At 36.7% G+C, this 19,814-nt stretch overlaps 1 protein-coding gene across 3 annotated transcripts in view; it reads right to left on the reverse strand.

Annotated features, from left to right (window-relative positions):
* Nucleotides 1–3,030: 3,030 nt before the first annotated feature.
* Nucleotides 3,031–19,814, reverse strand: part of PLA2G7 (phospholipase A2 group VII) — a 43,832-nt gene continuing 27,048 nt past the window's right edge. For all 3 annotated transcript variants that reach the window (XM_049765505.1, XM_049765506.1, XM_049765504.1), the window contains exons 3-12: nt 15,253–15,374; nt 14,671–14,815; nt 12,391–12,484; nt 11,402–11,470; nt 10,740–10,863; nt 9,513–9,626; nt 8,043–8,134; nt 5,995–6,165; nt 3,907–4,055; nt 3,031–3,492 (exon numbers count right to left, since the gene is read on the reverse strand). In XM_049765505.1, the coding sequence (XP_049621462.1) occupies nt 3,416–3,492; nt 3,907–4,055; nt 5,995–6,165; nt 8,043–8,134; nt 9,513–9,626; nt 10,740–10,863; nt 11,402–11,470; nt 12,391–12,484; nt 14,671–14,815; nt 15,253–15,374 (1,157 nt within the window). In that variant the 3' untranslated portion in view covers nt 3,031–3,415. The remainder of the gene's footprint in view (nt 3,493–3,906; nt 4,056–5,994; nt 6,166–8,042; nt 8,135–9,512; nt 9,627–10,739; nt 10,864–11,401; nt 11,471–12,390; nt 12,485–14,670; nt 14,816–15,252; nt 15,375–19,814) is intronic.

The following is a 19,814-nucleotide window of genomic DNA, read 5'->3' on the forward strand; positions in this document are numbered from 1 at the left end:
TTGTCTTGAATTCCCCATCTGAATTTGGAGACAAAAAATAAAACGTTCCTTTTAAATGTTTTTAACACTGATCATTTATGTTAAGTGTCTGAAAATAGGGGCTGGAGAGATAGCATGGTGGTAAGGCATTTGCCTTGCATGCAGAAGGTTGGTTCAAATCCTGGCATCCCATATGGTCCCCCAAGCCTGCCAGGAGCGATTTCTGAGCCTAGAGCCAGGAGTAACCCCTGAGCACTGCTGGGTGTGACCCAAAAACCAAAAACCAAAAGTGTCTGAAAATACCTAGGTATTTGATCACTATTTTCTTCTTTTCCTCTATGAAGGATAGGAATTAAGGCCTTGCCTTCCATGTGGCTGATTACAGCTTGATACCCATACTACATATGGACTTCCAAGTACCATCAGGAGTGCTTTCTGAACACAAAGTCAGAAGTAAGCCCTGAGTACCACTGGTGTCCCCCACACCCCCCAAAAAAAAACCTATCAGAGGGGCCGGAGATAGCATGGAGGTAGGGCATTTGCCTTGCATGCAGAAAGATGATGGTTCAAATCCCAGCATCCCATAATGTCCCCCCAGCCTGCCAGGAGTGAAGATTTCTGAGTGTAGAGCAAGCAGTAACCCCTGAGCACTGTGACCCCCCCCAAAAAAAAACAACATAAAAACCCTATCGGAAATGTCAAATGTGTTTTATGCTATAAATTTTTTTAGCAATTATTTTCTCCATTGGTTATCACCATGTATCACCAACAATAAACTTTATTAAGTGTTTCTAAGTGAGAAAGAGCAATAGAATTTAGGATATTTATCTAGAACTAACTTTAGTAAGGATACAATTTGCTCAATAAGAGAAGGAAAAAGATCCTACCTGAATCCTGTTAGAAGTACAGGGAATTGAAAACCTTGGAAGCTGAATATATTTCAATAAAAATTAGGTTTTGCATTAAACAAATTGAGGTAAAGATTATATTTTTTGTTCCCGTGACAATTAATAGAAGCATTTAGTTCATTTAAGCAGAGAATACAGTGTTTGAATTATCTAGAGTAAAAAGGCCAGAGAAGATAAACTAGAACCAGAAAGGCTTCAGTATCATTCTAGAGTTTAATCTAACATTATTTAAAGAAAAATAAAAAAGGTTGGTAACATGGTACAGGGTAAGTTAAAGTAACTGCCTTACTGCAGCTAACCTGTTTGATCCCAGAATGGCATAGTGTATGCTGAACACCATTCGGAGTTACACCCAGGGCTGGAGCGATAGTCCAGTGGGTAGGGTGTTTGCCTTGCATGTTGCTGACCTAAGTTAGGTCACTGGCATCCATATGGTCCCCCGAACCTGCCAGGAGTAATTTCTGAGTGCAGTGTGCTACTGGCTGTGGCCCAATAATCAAAAATAAATAGGAGTTACGCCTAAACTCAGATCCAAGAGTGACCCTTGAGCAAGCACTGCTGAGTATGACTCAAAAACAAACTAAAAGTTTGAATTCTTTAAGAAGTGTTGAAACAGCAGTAAACACCAAATGAACTTGGTGTTACAGGTCTATCCAAACAATTGCAGCATCAATCACATCAAGAGTCACTATCCTAAACCACTGACTTTGATTTCAACACCATATAGTTAGTTAAAAAGATCAACGTGCTGAACAGCTGTTACTCTGGATATATGTTATTGCAACTCTCAGTTGCTGCTTATGCTAATGATTTTATATTTTTATTTATTTGGGATTTGGATCACACCTGGTTATGTTTGGGGCTTACTTCCTGGCTCTGCAATCAGGCATCACATCTATGTGTTCAGGGACCATTTGTAGGACAAGCATGTGCCCACTGTATTATATTACTCCAACCTCATATGCTGATAACTTCAACTCCATATCTGCTACCACACACTAGTGATACTGAACCAGGGCAAGATTCCAGATCTCTTCTATCTCTGTCCTGTTGCAATGTAGAAGGCATTTGTGACAAATCCTGAGCAGCTATTCGAGTCCACCTAACACAGAACCATGGACATAGAATTGATTTTTGAGTGCGAGCTTCTGAGCATAGTTCAGGTCAGACTATACTTGAATCTTCAGTGCTTGCCCTATGTAGCATCAGCATAAAAAAGAAATAGGGAATTAATATCAATTAAAAGGTTCAAAGTGACTTTGAATCAAGAAACTAAATCCAAAATCACTGCTTATAAAAGACATGACTGAATTACCACAATATATACAGATCAGATTAAAGGGCTGAAAAACAATCATATATGCAAAATGGTAGTCTAAAAAGGCTGGGATGGCCATACTTGTATCAGGAAAAATTAAACTAAAGCTAATAAAGATAGAAATGGACTTTATATATTTAGAGATCAGTACACCACTTATATGCATCCAATGAGAGAATAGCAATATTCGGGACTGGAGAGATAGCATGGAGGGAGGACATTTGCCTTGCATGCAGAAGGATGGTGGTTCGAATATCGGCATCCCATACGGTCCCCGGAGCCTGCCAAGAGTGATTAGCAATATTCTTTTTTTTTTTTATTTGTTTGTTTGTTTGGGTTACACCCGGCAGTGCTCAGGGGTTACTTCTGGCTCTATACTCAGAAATCGCTCCTGGCAGGCTTGGGGAACCATATGGGATGCTGGGATTCGAACCTCCATCCTTCTGCATGCAAGGCAAACTCCTTACCTCCATAGAATAGCAATATTCTTGAATCAACACCTAATAGACCTGAGGAAAGACACAGTTGCACAATAGTAGATTTTAACTTTGCCATCCATGAACACATAAACTAGACAGAAAACAAATGGGAAAAAGTCTAGCGAAGTGTTGGAAGAGCTGGTTTTGATAAACAAACTCAAAATAATATATATCCACACTCAAAATGTATACACTCTTCTCCAGTGCCCAGAGGACATTCCAGAATAGAATTTATGCTGTCCTGTAAAACAAGTTTCTTTGAAATCATAAAAATAAAAATCTTACCAAGTTTCTTTCCATACCACAATATTAATGTATCAATTAATTACAAAATAAAACCAAAAATGTGTTTGAAGTTTTATTTGTGTAGTATTTTAGATAGCAGTTCTAAGTAAATAAAACAACAAAGTAGAAAAATAAGGTCTTAAGATTCTTGAGAAATACCTAAACATTTTTTCAGACAATACAAGTTATTCATTTATTTAATTTCAGGGAGAAAATCCAGTGTCTTGTATACGATGTATATGAATTGCCACTAAGCTATTTTCCCAGTACTTGATTTATTTTTGTAGTACTGGTGATTGAAATAAGGGTCTTATAAGTGCAAGACATATATTTTTAAAGAAGACAAATGTTCCTTTACACAAAGTCTTTTTAAAAGCTTTTCTAAGCTATACTCTGATTTCTTTATCCTAGAGAGTTAGGAAGAATCACTTTGTAGTTGATTGCTTTCATATTGGTCCTGGAATAAGATTATCATCATCCCCTTCAATTAAGTTGTCCCACTGATCAAAATTTTTCTTTAGTCCTGTAAAATACAAAAATTAATAAGCATATTAAGTCTTTGAGAACATTAGGCACTTTTCTTCCTCTAGGTGGCCCCATGGCATCAGAAATTACAAAGATTTTCATACTTAGGGAGGCAAGGCTTTTTTGTATAAGCAGCTCCTATGTCTAAATAGAAGATGGGATTTAGGAACTATTCAGCCATTGTCCTTAGCATGGAATTGCACTTTTTGCAGAAAGAAATAGTAACTTTCTCGGGCATAATAAGTTTTATGGTAAATAGAATGTAACAAGAAAATAAAATTCTTCAAATATTCAAATATGGTCTTGTTGTCAACTGGAACTATAAAAGTGCAATTAATGCTGTATTGAGAGATAGCCTCATCTTGAAAATCATCTGGTTCACTTTATGAATAAGTAAATATTAACTTCTTACCTAAATGCTTTTGTAAGAATGCTAATGAAGCTTTGTTGGTAAGATCAATTGCAACATTTGAATCTATATGCCCTTGTAATGAAAATATGTACGCGGTTACTTTGTTAGTTGCAAAAGTGAAATCAGCAAAATTCTGATGGACTGAACCCCTGCAAAAGAAATATATATACAAATCACATTGGCTAAATGACTTCTGTAGTTAAAAGTACAGAAAAGATGTTGGACTGATTAGCTTACCTTCTGAAAATCAAGGAAACAAAATTTAATTATCTTAGAACATAGGCTGTATTTAAGGATCTTAAGAGTCTATCTGATGGATGAGAAGTACAGTTAAGATATATGACAATAATAGTTGGATATCATCACTAACTATAATCACACAATGGGCAAAAACTGGAAATTAAAAGGAAGTAAAAGTGATATGCATGATACACCTTCAGTGTCAATTTTCCAAAGCAAAGTGCCTAAAGGGAAAAAAAAAAAAAGAAAGATACAAAGAAATAGAGAAGACAACTGTCTACCATAGGGGCATGCTGGTGGTAGGGTGAGGGTGAGATGAAGGGAAGGTAAATGGGGAAATTGGTGGCAGGAAATGAACACTGGTGAAGATGAGTGTTGTAACATTGCATGACAGAAACTCAACTATCAACATATATTTTAAACTATGTCATGGTGATTAATAAAATATTTTTAAGTCCTGAAAGCAGTCTATTTATATCCCCAATCTACACAGTTTAGACTTGTCTTAACATTCTTTTGTTTGTTTGTCTTTGATTTTGGGTCATACTCGGCAGCTCAGGAGACCATATGGGATGCCGGAATTCATGCCACGTCCATCCTCTGTTGGCCATGTTCAAGGCAAATGCCCTCCTGCTATTGATCTGGCCTCAGAGACTTGTCCTATCATTCTCTTACTCAGCATCTTGGTTTTAGAAGAAATGAGTGCAACCTTTCAATGGACTAACAAACTCTTCCCATTTAAGTAGATGCTATACATGTTACAGATGCATGAGATCAGAACCTGAAGCTTTCCTACCAATAGTGAAGCCTACTCTTCCAATTAGTGAGCAGGCATCTCTGTGGATTTCTCAATCTCTAGCTAAGAAATTCTAAGGTGAAAACACATCACTCCAACTCCCAACAGTGCAAATTTTCGTCTTCATTTTGCTACTACTTAAGTCATCATTCTTTTATTTATCTTTACTCTGAACAGTAAAGATACCCCCTCTTACTCTGTCCCATATTGCAATCAAAATTTCCATATCTGAAAAATCAGTGAGGGTATAAAAAGATTATGAAAGAGCTGAATAGGAGCTTAAATATTTCTAGCAATTGAGGAAGGAGAGGTTGGGAGAAAGTGGGTAGGATAGTAGAGGTAGGAAGCATCAAATAGCTGAAGAGAAAAAAGATGAAGTTTGGGGCCTTTATGTCCTGTAAGGCCAGTTTGGGGATTGAGGAGCGAGGCCAAAAGAATCAAAGAGTGAATAGAAGTCAAGATGATTAAGTAAAGAAATGATGAATTTAAGAAATATTAAGTATGAGCTAATCTTTAAAGATTTTCAGCAGAGAGCCCGGAGAGATAGCACAGCGGCGTTTGCCTTGCAAGCAGCCGATCCAGGACCAAAGGTGGTTGGTTCGAATCCCGGTGTCCCATATGGTCCCCCGTGCCTGCCAGGAGCTATTTCTGAGCAGACAGCCAGGAGTAACCCCTGAGCACCGCCGGGTGTGACACAAAAACCAAAAAAAAAAAAAAAAAAAAAAAGATTTCCAGCAGAGAAGCAAAGACAATGGAGAGTCTTCTAAAGAAACAAAGGAGAAATTAATTGGTTGGTTCTGTATTATTTCTGTTTTTAAATAGAATCTCACACATATAAATTAAATAGAAGTTCTTGCCTAAAATGCCTACACTCTTTCTCATTATCTATTTCAGCTCTCTTTCTCCTTTAAGACCTAACTCTACTCTGGAAAAATCCCCCTCCATTCTCTCACCCATAGAGTTAATTTTGTATTGTAAATAACAATCCAATATGGCAACCAAATGATGTGCTCATTTTTATTCAAGTTTCAAAACTCCACTTGAATACTTACCTTATTGTGATCATTTTTCTTTCTTTACCCTGTAAGTAGGTTTGTTGCATTTTTTCAATATTTTCAGGATATTGAAACTTTTCAGAGTTGATATAAAAAAGGGGCTGAGGAATTCTGGGATATACTTCATCACCCAGTGGAAACATCCATGCATCCAGGGCAATGCCGCATCTACAGATGTTGGGTGACAATGATCAAAGATGACTGATTATACATCCTAGCCAACCTAAAAGAATTTATCATAATGCTAGGAATAGTGGAAATACAACATGATGATTTATTATAGATTATATCATTGGGTTTAAGAAGAAAGGAGTTTTGATTAGCTTAAAGATGTTGCAAACTTGAATTTTTAAATCTTTTAGATACATTTCGGAATGTGACCTTTAAATAGTTTTATTTTTATCATATTGTTTTCAAAATATTCAATATTCAATAAAACTTCAAACTGTAGGATATCTTGAAAAATAAATGCACAATTTCACTGTACTTCAGATATTATGAAGTATTTTTATATTTCTTTCATAGATCATGAATCCTTTGCTTTATCTTTTAGAGGTATCTCAAGTTTGAAGCAAAAGATTGGGGTTTGTCATTTGAAAGGTAACTTTATTTTATAAAATAATTTTACTTTTTAAAAAAGTAACAGATTTTATTTTATTTTTATTTTATTTTTATACTTATTTATTTTGCTATGGGATGACACCTGGAGGAACTCAGGGTTACTCCTGGCTCTGCACTCAGAAAACACTCCTGGCAGGCGCAGGTGACAATATGGGATGCTGGGCATCGAACCTGGATCTCTTCCCAGGTTAGCTGAGTGCAAGGCAAATGCCCTTCCACTGTGCTATCGCTATGGCCTCATAAAAAAAGTAACTGAGGGGCCGGTGAGGTGGCGCTAGAGGTAAGGTGTCTGCCTTGAAAGTGCTAGCCTAGGAAGGACCGCAGTTCGATCCCCCGGCGTCCCATATGGTCCCCCCAAGCCAGGGGCAATTTCTGAGCACTTAGCCAGGAGTAATCCCTGAGCATCAAATGGGTGTGGTCCAAAAAACCAAAAAAAAAAAAAAAAAGTAACTGAGATTTTAAATACTGCTTCATGCACTACATGGTTCTAAAAATTTTTCTTATACTGAAATAGATTGTAAAAGTCATTGTACATTTATAAAGATGAAGTTTCATAAATGATCTTGCCTATTTTCATATGGATGGCCTTAACATCTAATCCATTTTGAGATAAAGTGGATCAAGAAAAAATATTTCTGCAAGTTCAAACACAGAATTGCCTGGCCCCTGACTCTAAACAATATAATTTTTGTTAGTTTTTTTTTTTTTTTTTTTTTTTTTGCTTTGAACCACACCTGGATGTGCTATGTTTACTTCTAGTTCTGTTTTCAGAAATCATTTCTGTTTGTGTTCAGGGGAATAGCTGTATGCAAGGGAAACTCATTAACCCTGTACTCTCTCTTTAAACCCCAAATACTATAATTTTGTTTTTGTGTGTTTGTATGTGGGGAGAAGCTCTATGTACTGATGAAATATAAAAATATTGAGACAATAATATAACAATTAAACCACAGATTTAATGTGTATATAAAATTGAATGTCCAAATGAAAATATTATGTACTGGGCTTGAGAGATAGTAGAATTTAAAATGCTTCCCTTGCATGAGGCTGACCCAACTTCAATCCCTGACCTCCCATATGGTTCTCTGAGCACTGCCAGGAATAATTCTTGAGCAAAAAAAAAAAAAAAGGCAGGAGTAAGTCCTGAACACTGCCAAGTGTGCTCACTCCCACTGATAAAGAAAACATTAAATTCTTGTGCAGAGAAATTAGAAGGATAAGGTGAAAGATATAGGAGTGGCAGAGTTTTATATAGCAGGAAAAGCAGATAGTTTCTGCTTAGCCAGAAGACTTATATAGAATGCATTACAGAGCAAAAGACAAGTATCTTCCTTACTAATAATTTTATTTTAAAATGCTTTCGCATGTGTTATTAGGCCCCTTGTCTCAAAATTAACTTCTTTCTCTTTTTCTTATTCTCTTACCGGAATCTCTGATCTTCACTAAGAGTTTGAAGAACTGTGGCACCACCAAAGGAATGTCCCATTACTGCTATTTTATTCCTGTCGACAGAATCCTATGTTAAAAAAATGGCATAATCATAACTATCTCACAGGTGGTTAGACAAGTAAAATAAATGGTTATATAGATCATAATATTAGTATTCATTTCTGAGCATAGTTAAGGACCTTATGTACACTATATGCATATATGTACATTTACACCCATATAGATACACAAATGATTGAACTTAATGGAAATTCACACTAGAAACATCATCATTGCTGATATTTATCTCAGTTTCTCTATTGTTATTAGTTTATTATTTTAATGATTACTTATTGAGTACATGAGTACATGAGACATACATGAGGTATGTCTGTTCTTCCTCCCTCTTTCCCTCTCTCCTTTTCTTCTTTCCCTCCCTCCCTTTTGTTTTCCAAACAAATGTGGTAATGCTCAGGGTTGTCTCTGTTAAGGGGCAAATTCTGACTCTGCTCAGAGGTCATGTCTGGCTTGAGAAAATGTGGTGCTGAGATTCAAACCACACATGCTATGCCTTAACATCCATATTGCCTCTCTAGCCCTCTAGATAATTTTCAGTAAGCTTCTAGTCTCTTAGGGAAGAAAATACAGAAGCACAATGCAAATAAAACAGATTGGTACCAAATGACATATTTAAATGAGAAAAAACTCAGACCAGTGATGAGAGTTGGGATTCCATAACAATTATTTGAAGAATGTGATACCTATCGTGAGTTGAAAATTAAGCAAAACTTACTGGGAAAGTTTTGCCAGGACAAGGGGGCAACATATTAAAGCATGGATACAGGCATAAAAATGATTAAAGGATCAACTGTGCCTTGAAAACAGCCCTCCATCTTAGGCTCAAATTGGAGAACTAGTTTTTGTAAATCTATAGATTGAGTTTTTTAGTTCTCTTCATGTACATTTGTTTTGTTTTGTTTTGTTTGGGGCCACACCTAGTGCTGCTCAGAAGTTAACCCTAGCTCTATATTCAGATATCATTCCTGGTAGTGACTAGGGACCAGATATATGAAATTACAGATAGAGCCCAGCCAGCTCCATGCAAGGTAAGCACCCTACCCACTGTGCTATCACGCTGGTCCCTCGTCAGATATACTTTAGAGTCTTCATCCTGTCTACCTGGTTTGATATTTTTCTTTACACCATTTTAAGTTTTGGTTTAAAATATGTAGAAATAATCTAAGAGATTCAGTACATTGAGCTATATGAAAATGTCACTTCAATACTCAGATCAAAATTATTACTAGTTAATTCAAATATGGTTCAATCTAATATGTTCCTTAGTCCTGAAACATGTCACTTCTGCTCTACTCTTTTTGGCAGCCCTTTCTCTTGTAGTACAAAAGAAAAACAGACAGTAAAGAATAATGAACCAGAGGACAAGGAAAAATATTCTATTGGCTTACCTTCAGTTGTTTTATATCAAAAGGAAGATCCAAGACATTATTTACTTGCCTTCCATGATCAATGTCAAGAATAAAATTGAGAGCTTGGGAGCATTCCTTGGCTCTCTGTCGTACCTAATTTGAATATTGGAAGATTGAAATTATACAGTAAAATTCTATCTTACAATTTTTGTAAGGGTTATATGAAGAGAAAATGGTTGAATGTTTATAAACTATCAATCTTAAGCATTTAGAGATTAGAGCAAGCCAACACATGACACAGACATTAGCTTTTCATGGAGATTTAGTTTTATCTAAATCTTTGTTCACTTGCTTATCCACCATATAACCTTGAGTTGAGGTATCTAATCTCTCATTTCTATCCTATAATAAAACCCATCTCAGAAAAATATAGATGAAATTAAATGAATAACGCACACTAGAAACAAAAGCAAAAGCCAATGTGCTTTTTCACTTGATTTTACCAACAATCTGTAGGAAAAATAGTATTCATTAGTTTAAAATATATAGGGCCTGGATAGCATGGAGGTAAGGTGTTTGACCTTTATGCAGAAGGACGGTGGTTCGAATCCCGGCATCCCATATGGTCCCCTGTGCCTGCCAGGGGCGATTTCTGAGCCGAGAGCCAGAAGTAACCCCTGAGCACTGCCAGGTGTGACCCAAAAACAAAACAAAATATATATATAAAGCATGGGAGCAAAACCAAGAGTAAATAATTTGTCTCAGATCACCCCACTGTAACACAGTGGTGACAGGATTCAGACAAAGAAAAATGAATTTAAAGTTTGGACCCAGTATAATTCTATACAGTTTTTCTGAAAAAAGTCATTTTTATATTGTCTGCTGTAAGGCAGGCAGCAAAGGGAAGAATTATTTTGAGATTCTAAAATTAAAAGTGCTAATACAAAAGATTTATGCATGTTCACTGCTACCATCTAGGACTTTTGTGCTTGACTTTGTTTTACTATGATTCAAGCATTCATTATTAGGCATGAGAGTTATTAGTAATAACTTTACTAACTAATCACTTGATTACTACTAGTACTATTACTTTACTAGAAATAACTGTATTGTTAAAAAAAACTTATTATTTAGAGAATCTTTGGAAATTTTCTGGAATTGGGAAGTGGAAGTTAGAGCATGGATTTCCACATGTTAAAGAGATAATGTCACTATTTTGAATATATCACTTAGCCACCAATCCACCTTCCTCTCATACCAGCATACCTGTTTATTTCGTTCAAACAATTCATCCGCTTGCTTCGGGATTTTAAAATAGAGCCAAGTCTTGTTCTCTGTTTTTGCAGCAAACTGATCCTGGAAATAGTACGTAGCAGATGCGGATTCATCTCTGAAATACAAATGGAATTAATCACTTGCTTTCCTCTTTGCTTTCCTCACATCTCCACGCTTCTCTGCCCCATCCTGGGCTCAATTTCACCTGCATCTTTCTGAATTCTCTTTCTTCCTACACTCATTTTTTTAGTTAATGATGCCCCACAAAGTTCTAAGTAAAAGATTTCATTGTGATAGGTAGACCTCAGCCCATTCCAGCTCCACAGTTTTAGGAGAGCATGCTTGTAAACTTCTAGAATAAAATCCAAGCATTGCCTCTTAATAGATATCATTGTGGCAAGTGATTTGTTTTTTATCAACTTCATCTTCCTCCTCCTTAAAATGGAGATAATGGTAACCCTCTCTCAAAAGATTGTTATCATATGAAGTGAGGTGGTAAATCAATATGGTGCAGGATGTACTAGACATGTTAGCTTCCTGAAAGAAATTGACAGTTTTGCTTTTATCTCATCATGAAATTATAACTGTAAATTTCATCAGCATTTTTATAATTTTTGATGCAAGTTAATGTTCAATGGCAGACGTTAACATACCTGTGTTCTACAGAAGCAACAATAAACCCATAAGATGACAGGGCAATGCCAATAGCAGAATAAATTGTCCTTTAAAACAAAAAAAGAGTTCTACTCAGTGACCACATAATGAGAAGAAAAGATACAGTAATAGAACTGAGAACATAGAGGCTTTTACTTTCCTGGGATAAAGCCAAGAACTATGGGCTTCAAGGGAAGGGAATGTGTGTATGTGTACAATATTTCTTTACAGAAATATTTCTTTTCACTATTTTTACAGGTATTTAATTTTGTTTTTTTTTCCTTCTATTGACTTTATTATAGCTATACTTATCTCATTTATAAACAAGTATATGTCAACAATACGTTTATACATAATTCATCCATAATAAATATTATCTGAGCAACCTCTTTCTGTTAGCATTCAGATAAAATGATAAAAATAAAGGTTTTATTTATCCTTCCTTATTTTTTTCCAATGGTTTATTTTCCAGTTGTTTTATTCTATTTTTTATAAATCATCATAAATAAATTCTTAATAAACAACTGAATCACCACGAGATACACAGTTACAAAGTTGTTTCTGACTGAGTTTCAGTCATGCAACGTACACAACATCTTTCACTGCTGAGTTCAGGGAACACTCCTGACTGTGCTCAGGGAAACATATATGCATGAGGTCAGACCATGGTGCAAGGCAAGCACTTTAACACCTCAGGGGCTAAGGTTTCTCTAAGAGATTGTGTGAGGGGAAAATCCTACCATGTATTTTTAGCTAAAAGAAAAACCCATTGTTGTCCAATCTCTTTTTCCCAAATCTACATACATTTTGGCATGAAGACTCCCCACTACACTCTCCTGTTCTTACCCTTCTCTTCTTCATTGGTATTTCTCTCAATATTGAGACACTTCAAATTTTGATATTCCTTTTTTTGTGTGTGTGTGGGGTAAGAGAATGCTTTTCGTTATTGATTCCTGGCAGTTAAAATTGTTTTATTTATCATACTCACCTAAATCCTCCAAGACCATGAGAAAAAATAACTAGTGGATACTTTTCACCAGTCCTCATAGGGGAATTCCAGTTTGCAGGAACTGTCATTGAACCTGGACAATATAAGAGTTTGTGAGTCTCTCCTTAGTAAATGCTCGTAGCTAATTTTCCTTATATATCCTTAATATATAATCCTAAACCATAAAAGTCACACTTACATTTTATAGAATAACAAACTATTTAAGTTTGCTACCACACACACACACACATACCCAACACACACACACACACACACACACACACACACACACAAACCATGAAGTTTTCCCTAAGACCATAAGGTTATTAATTATGTCATCCTAGTTTTGCATTTTCTCACAGATACATGTTGAAACTTTGTTCCTTATAAATTATCCCATATTTTAACAAAAGTTCTAAGGGAATTTTCTGAAACCAAACTCTCCAATTAACCTTACACTTGATCTTCAGATTGGAAGACTCCATGTTAACTTGATCATAATCAAGAGATAATCGAGAGGTCTCGTCTTCATGTCATTTTAGTTTTGTTTTGTTTGGGGGTTATATCCAGTGGTGCTCAGGTCTTACTCCTGGATCTGTGTTCAGAGATCATGCCTTACTGTGCTCAGGGGACCATCTGTGGTACCAATGACTGAATCCAGGTCAGCTGTATGCAAGATAAGCACTTTATGCTTCTTTTATCCCCCTCCCACGCCTCATGCCCCTGATTTGGTTTCTGAAGTAGTTCTGCCTCTTAGTAGAGCCATTTTAGGTTTTAGGTTCCTTTCTTCTTTTCAATGGAGGAAGTGTATGTTTCCCAAGCTTTGTTGTAAAAATAAAATTGAAATGGATAATAGATATGTATATATATATATACATATACATATGTGTGTATATATATGTATATACACACACAATTCTTATTTTATATATCTAGACATAATAAAGGGATCAATGAATTCCAAATGTAGGTAGTTTTGAGGGGAAATTTGAAGCACCAATCCAATAGCAGGGTTTGATCAAGAAGATAAAAAGAGGGATAGCACAGTGGCAGAGAATTTGCCTCCCATACTGCTGACCTGGGACAAACCTCGGTTCAATCCCTGGCATCCCATATGGTCCCCTGAGCCTGCCAGGAGCAATTTCTGAGCACAGAGCCAGAAGTTAAGACTGAGTGCCACCAGGTGTGGCCCCAAAACAAAAAAGATAAAACAAAATAGTCTATATTGTGAAAAGTAGACAAAGTGAACTTGTGTAATAGAGTATCTTGTTTGCTTATTTTGTTTTGGGGCCTCACCTGATGTCATTCAGGGGTTACTCATGGCTATGCGCTCAGAAATCACTCCTGGCTTTGGGGACCATATGGGATGCCAGGGATCAAACCGAGGTCTGTCCCGAGTCACCCACATGCAAGGCAAACTCCCTGTCATCGTGCTATCATTCCAGCCCCTATATCAGAGTATCAATGAAAAACTAGCCTCTTGGTAGTGGTTCTTCTTGTTTATAAAATTGTGGTTTATTTTCATCCTTTTGTTTTTTTAATCTGGAAAGTTTTGATGTCCTAATACTTTCCATCCCTTTTGCATAACTGTAGAAAACACTTAAAATGGGCCAGAGCAATAGCATAGTGGGTAGGGTATTTGCCTTACACACAGCAGACCTGGGTTCAATCCTTGGCATCCTATATGTCCCTCAAGTCTGGCAGGAGTGATTTTTGAGCAAAGGGTTAGGAATAACCCCTGAACACTGCTGGGTGTGGCCCAAACAAAAATAAAACAAAAAACCTTTAAACATTAAGTATATACAGTAGTGATTACAACAGATATGCCACCACATAACTGTTCCCTTATGGTATATTCAAACAAAACTAAACACCAGTCATACAGAAAATCTTATCCCATGATTGTCAAGAATGACAAAATGAAAGAGTTTGTCATTTAGGGTAAGTCCACCCTGGAGAAAATCTACTTTGATCATTGAAATGCCAGAAACTCTTTCTGGTTTGTTTGTTTGGATTTTGGGCCACACCCGGCAGCACTCAGGGATTACTCCTGGCTCTGTGCTCAGAAATCGCTCCTGGCAGACTCGGGGGGGCCCCTATGGGATGCTGGGAATTGAACCCAGGACTATCCTAGGTTGGCTGAGTAAAAGGCAAAGGCCTTACTGCTGTGCTATCTCCCTGGCCCCAAGCCTTGCTGTTAACAAGGGTTTCTTATATTGTCAAACCTAAAAAAAATAAACTCCAAACCAAAACAAAATAAAAGGATCAATAAAATCTTACCAAATAATAAATTCATCAATTTTCCCATAAACCAGTTTGTTCTAAGAACCTTACTAAGACCGAAAAAATATTCTTTGTTTGGGATCCAGACGGCTTCATTTTGTTTATCATCTTTAGATGGATAATACAAACGCAAGAAGGTGCTCTGTAGGGAAAAAAAAAAGTTAATGAGCTGTTAAACTGTTCCTCAAAGATATTCCAATTGCTACTTTGCATATTGAATTAGTGGACACTCAAATACCTTTGTTGTTCATGAATAAGCCAGAGGAAAAAATTCATCTATTACAGAGTAATATTTTTTAAATATTTTTTAAGTAAAATATTTTTTAAGAAAGCAATAGAGCTTTCTGAATGAAAACATATTTTGATCAAACTCGAACTAAAGAGGAAAAGAAAGGACTAGTTGAGTTTATCAGAGGATAACAATGAACTGAAGAATGGTTCAGGTAGAAAAAGACTTCATATGAAATCACACAAATGGTAACATTTTTCTCTCAGAGGAGGGCAAGATCAAGTTTCTAAACTTACTAATGGTCAAAGAAAACAGTCACTATTAAAATATAAGGATAAGAGGGACATTACCTCATTAGTATAATCAAACATTAAGTCTGTACAACCAACAGAGTAAGGTCCTTTTCCTCTGGGAATCCTTGTTTGACTAGAGTTTGCAGCAGGTACCAGAGTATATATTTTATCTATCCAGGCTAAAAAAAAATTAAAAAAAGACAAATATTACAAGTATTATCTCATTTGTCATCCATTATATCCCAGATTTTATGGAAAAGAGATCCAAGACAATTAAGGTACTGCCCATAGTTTCTGGTCTTCTTCATATATTTAGTAAAACAGTTATTGATAAAGGTCTTGCTTAGTACAAAATATTGTAGGAATAAAGATAGTGATGGTGGTGGGGCTGGAACTATAGTATATCGTGTAGGATGCAGTGAATAGTAAGGCGATTGACTTGCACATGGTTGACCCAGATTCAATCTCTGGCACCACATATGTTCTCCCTGTCTGCCAGAAGTGATCCCTAGGTTTGGGGCTAGATGAAGAGCTCATCCTATTTTTTCCCTTCATATTGAATATTCACATTTCCAACTTGAACTTCCACACTTCTGACAGATTTCTCTACCTGAAATCCTTCCTACAGGAATCTCAAAGCCAACTGACTTTAATTAAAGGACCATCTCCTAAACTTCCTTAATCATCCTCCATCCAGGCAGCCTATAATTCCAGAATCCCTATATATAAATATATATATATTGGATTTATCAAGTCAGATATCTAATAACAATGCTGTTCTTTCGAGCTGCAGAGATAGCATAGAGGTAGGGTGTTTGCCTTGCATGCTGAGGACTGTGGTTCAAATCCTGGCATCCTATATAGTCCCCCGAGCCTGCTTGGAGCAATTTCTGAGCATAGAGCCAGGAGTAACCCCTGAGCACTGCCGGGTGTGATCCAAAAGCCAAAAAAAAAATAAAATAAATAAAAATAATGCTGTTCTTTGATCTATTTCTCACCACATGCTATGTCCAACCAAATTTTAATTTCTAAAGCAGTTCTCACTTAGATGTCACCAATATGCTAAATCACTAATTGGCTTCCTATAACCAGGTAGTTTTTTCTTGAAGAGGAACTATATTGGAATCTTCTTAGAAAGCTATTTGTAGGACGATATACAAAAGCCTTTCTAAGCTATTTCTCTGGCTAGTTGAGACATGAATATAGTTGATCTTTATAGCATTCTTTTTTTTTTTTTTTTTTTTTTTTTGGTTTTTGGGCCACACCCATTTGACGCTCAGGGGTTACTCCTGGCTATGTGCTCAGAAATCGCCCCTGGCTTGGGGGGGACCATATGGGACGCCGGGGGATCGAACCGCGGTCCTTCCTTGGCTAGCGCTTGCAAGGCAGACACCTTACCTCCAGCGCCACCTACCCGGCCCCTTTATAGCATTCTTGAATTCTTTTTTTTTTTTAATTTTTTTTTTTTTTTGGTTTTTGGGCCACACCCATTTGACGCTCAGGGGTTACTCCTGGCTATGCGCTCAGAAGTCGCTCCTGGCTTGGGGGACCATATGGGACACCGGGGGATCGAACCATGGTCCGTCCTAGGCTAGCGCAGGCAAGGCAGGCACCTTACCTCTAGCACCACCGCCCGGCCCCTAGCATTCTTGAATTCTAATGTGTAGAGGTTCATAGGAATATGTTAAATACCAAGTTCCTAGACACACTAAAAATTATCCATCACTATTTAAGGTCTGCTCCCTGGTAGTCTTCTGCTTTCTCTCTTTAGGTTATCTCCCTTCCATGCACTCCAACTTTCCTAGGAGCTAGAAACAGGGCCATAATATAAATGTGAGTACCTGGGCAAATGTTATCCCTCTGCTTATTCTTTTCTGCAAGCAAAACCACATAACTAGTACTATCTAGTTCCACCTCTCAAATAGAGGGGGAAACAATGGAGGATCCTAAGACCAAACAGTTGTATGATCATTAAGTAGTAAACTAGACACAGAGGGGACCACTTATACTAACAGCCCAGGGGGTGAGGGTAGGGGATATGGGATGCAAGATGGGGACGGAGGTGGAGGGAGGACAACTTTGGTGATGGGAATTCCTCTGATTCAATGTTAATATGTACCTAAAATATTACTGTGAAAGATATGTAAGCCACTTTGATCAAAATAAAAATTATAAAAAAAATATGATCTGTAAGGTTAAGGAAACAGATTCATTCCTGATGTTATAAATATAGCGCAAAAATGCTATAAAACTTTTCTAGTATCAATAAATGTAATAGCTATATTAATAAATTAAAAAACACTGTGGCAAACTTCATTTCAATTAACAATTATTTAATTTATATTCAAATGTAAAGTCTTCTTTGAAGACTTCTTTTTTTGGGGGGCCACACCTGTTTGATGCTCAAGGGTTACTCCTGGCTACACGCTCAGAAATCGCCCCTGACTTGGGGGGACCATATGGGACGCCGGGGGATGGAACCACAGTCTGTTCCTTGGCTAGTGCTTGCAAGGCAGACATCTTACCTCTAGCGCCACCTCGCTGACCCATGAGACTTCTTTAACATTTTATTATTTTATGTAGATAAAATTTATTATTTTAAGTAGATAAATCCCTTGCATTATTTGTAGCATTACTACTACATATTATATATGTGTTTAGATACTCTTCCCTGCCCTGGGCTATTGTTCCTTTTATTAGGGATGGGGGTTGTTAGGCCATACACAATGATGTATGGTGTTTGTTCTGAGGAGTGCTGGGGGTGGGGGTGGGGTTATTCATGCCTGGAATCAAACCTGAATCTCCCACATATAAAACCCTTTAAGACATCTCTCTGGCCCAAGATCTATCTTCAAGTCTTTGTATCTCAGATTTTAACTTTATGAATCACTGAGAAAATGAGCAGAACTAATTTTCATTGCCATTTTTCTGCTACCATGTTAAGATCATGTTTATTTGACTCACCCTTTCTTGATTTATATCTTGTGTGTATCATTTAACTTATCATTAATTTTTGGTTTTAACTATTCTTTTGCAGCCTGATTAAGTAGATGTCTAATTTTAAGATGATGAATGTAAGCATCAGTAGACTCAGCCTTTTAGTTTTTAGAGTTAGCTTAGTCAGATCTCCCCTTTATTTTGAACTATGAGAGATGACAACACTGTTGGACATGATGTTGTACTCTTCATCTCACTCTTTCTCTGGCATTTACACACCTTGAACTACCTTAGGTGTGGCATCTGCATTGTTATCATAGGGCATCACTCAGAAATATTTAAGTCATGAGTATACCATTTACATCTAATATATTGGTAGAGCACGTGCCAGGGATAATCATGGACCAATATCAGTGGTATATTTTGGGAGCTTGAAAATATAGTAAGTTGCCCTCCTTCCAATTCTGATAAATCAGGATAGGTGTGCCTATTAAAATGTATAAAGTACCGGGCTATGGTCCTATACCTTCTAGCTAGATAGATACAGGGCTGGTGGTACTAGTCAGATGATAGGTCATCTTAAAGAAGGCATAAAGATAAGATGAATGAACCTAGTTATTAGAATTAAGTCATTGTATTTTGGATTTCAACACTTAGTTCTTACAAAGCATACTGTAACTTTCTTCTAAACTTTTTATATTTAAAGTAAAAGCCCAGGCACCTGCCCAGCCCATAGAATACACAACATGTAACATGAGAGGCAAAAAATTAATACTATTTTCTCCTTTGCCTAGAATTAACTCTGGGAATCCCAATTCCAGCCTTGTGAGGATTTTTTAGAAGATCTAATTTTGATAGGTATATTCAAAATTCATGACATTGTCCCGGAAATTAACTTAAAAACTCCAACAATACTTTACCTAGAAGGTCAACAGTAACTTTACCTATAAGGTTATCAATTTAAAAATTACAAAAGTTTTTCCTCTTCTCATTTAAGACTCCCTATTAAGCTATGATTTGTGGGACAAGAGGGGGACATCAAGTCCATATGCTAGGATTGTAGGATCAGTCACACTTGCCTTTCCTTCTGTGATTTCCCAGGTCTGGTATATTGGGGGATTGAAGAAACTTCGCTAACAGAATTTGGTGAGAAGCCCCAGAGAAGCTGTAGCCACTTGGAAACAATGACTTCTGGAATTTAAATAGATTTATAATTTGGGTATATTCTAGGTCATACAAGGTTCCTCTTATGGGGTATTGAGTACACCTAGGCCATAGGAGCCTTTTCTAATAATTTTGGACTGTGCTAATCCTCTCAAACCTATTATACCAAGAAACTACTTCAACAGTTAAAAGCTACAGATGAAGATCAGACAATAGATCTGCATTTTTTTAGGACTTTTGAGTCCTAAAAAGGCCTCAGGAAATTTTGAACTGAATTGGATTTGGGAGTAAGTAAAAAAGTCCTGTGACTGGCCAGTTATGTGAAATGGTTCATCATCCTATAGCTAGTCCAATCCTGGTTCTAAATATCTCATTCTTTAACTAACAAATCACATTAGTCTTGAATAAGATAGAGCTCCATCAGACTGAATGGCTACACTTTAGATGACATAATTTTGTGATTTTGAGTTAAAACATCATTTTCCATTTTGTCTTCAACTTACATCAATAATATTTTT

The sequence above is a fragment of the Suncus etruscus genome, chromosome 18, assembly GCF_024139225.1.
Source record: "Suncus etruscus isolate mSunEtr1 chromosome 18, mSunEtr1.pri.cur, whole genome shotgun sequence".
Classification (NCBI taxonomy): domain Eukaryota; kingdom Metazoa; phylum Chordata; class Mammalia; order Eulipotyphla; family Soricidae; genus Suncus; species Suncus etruscus.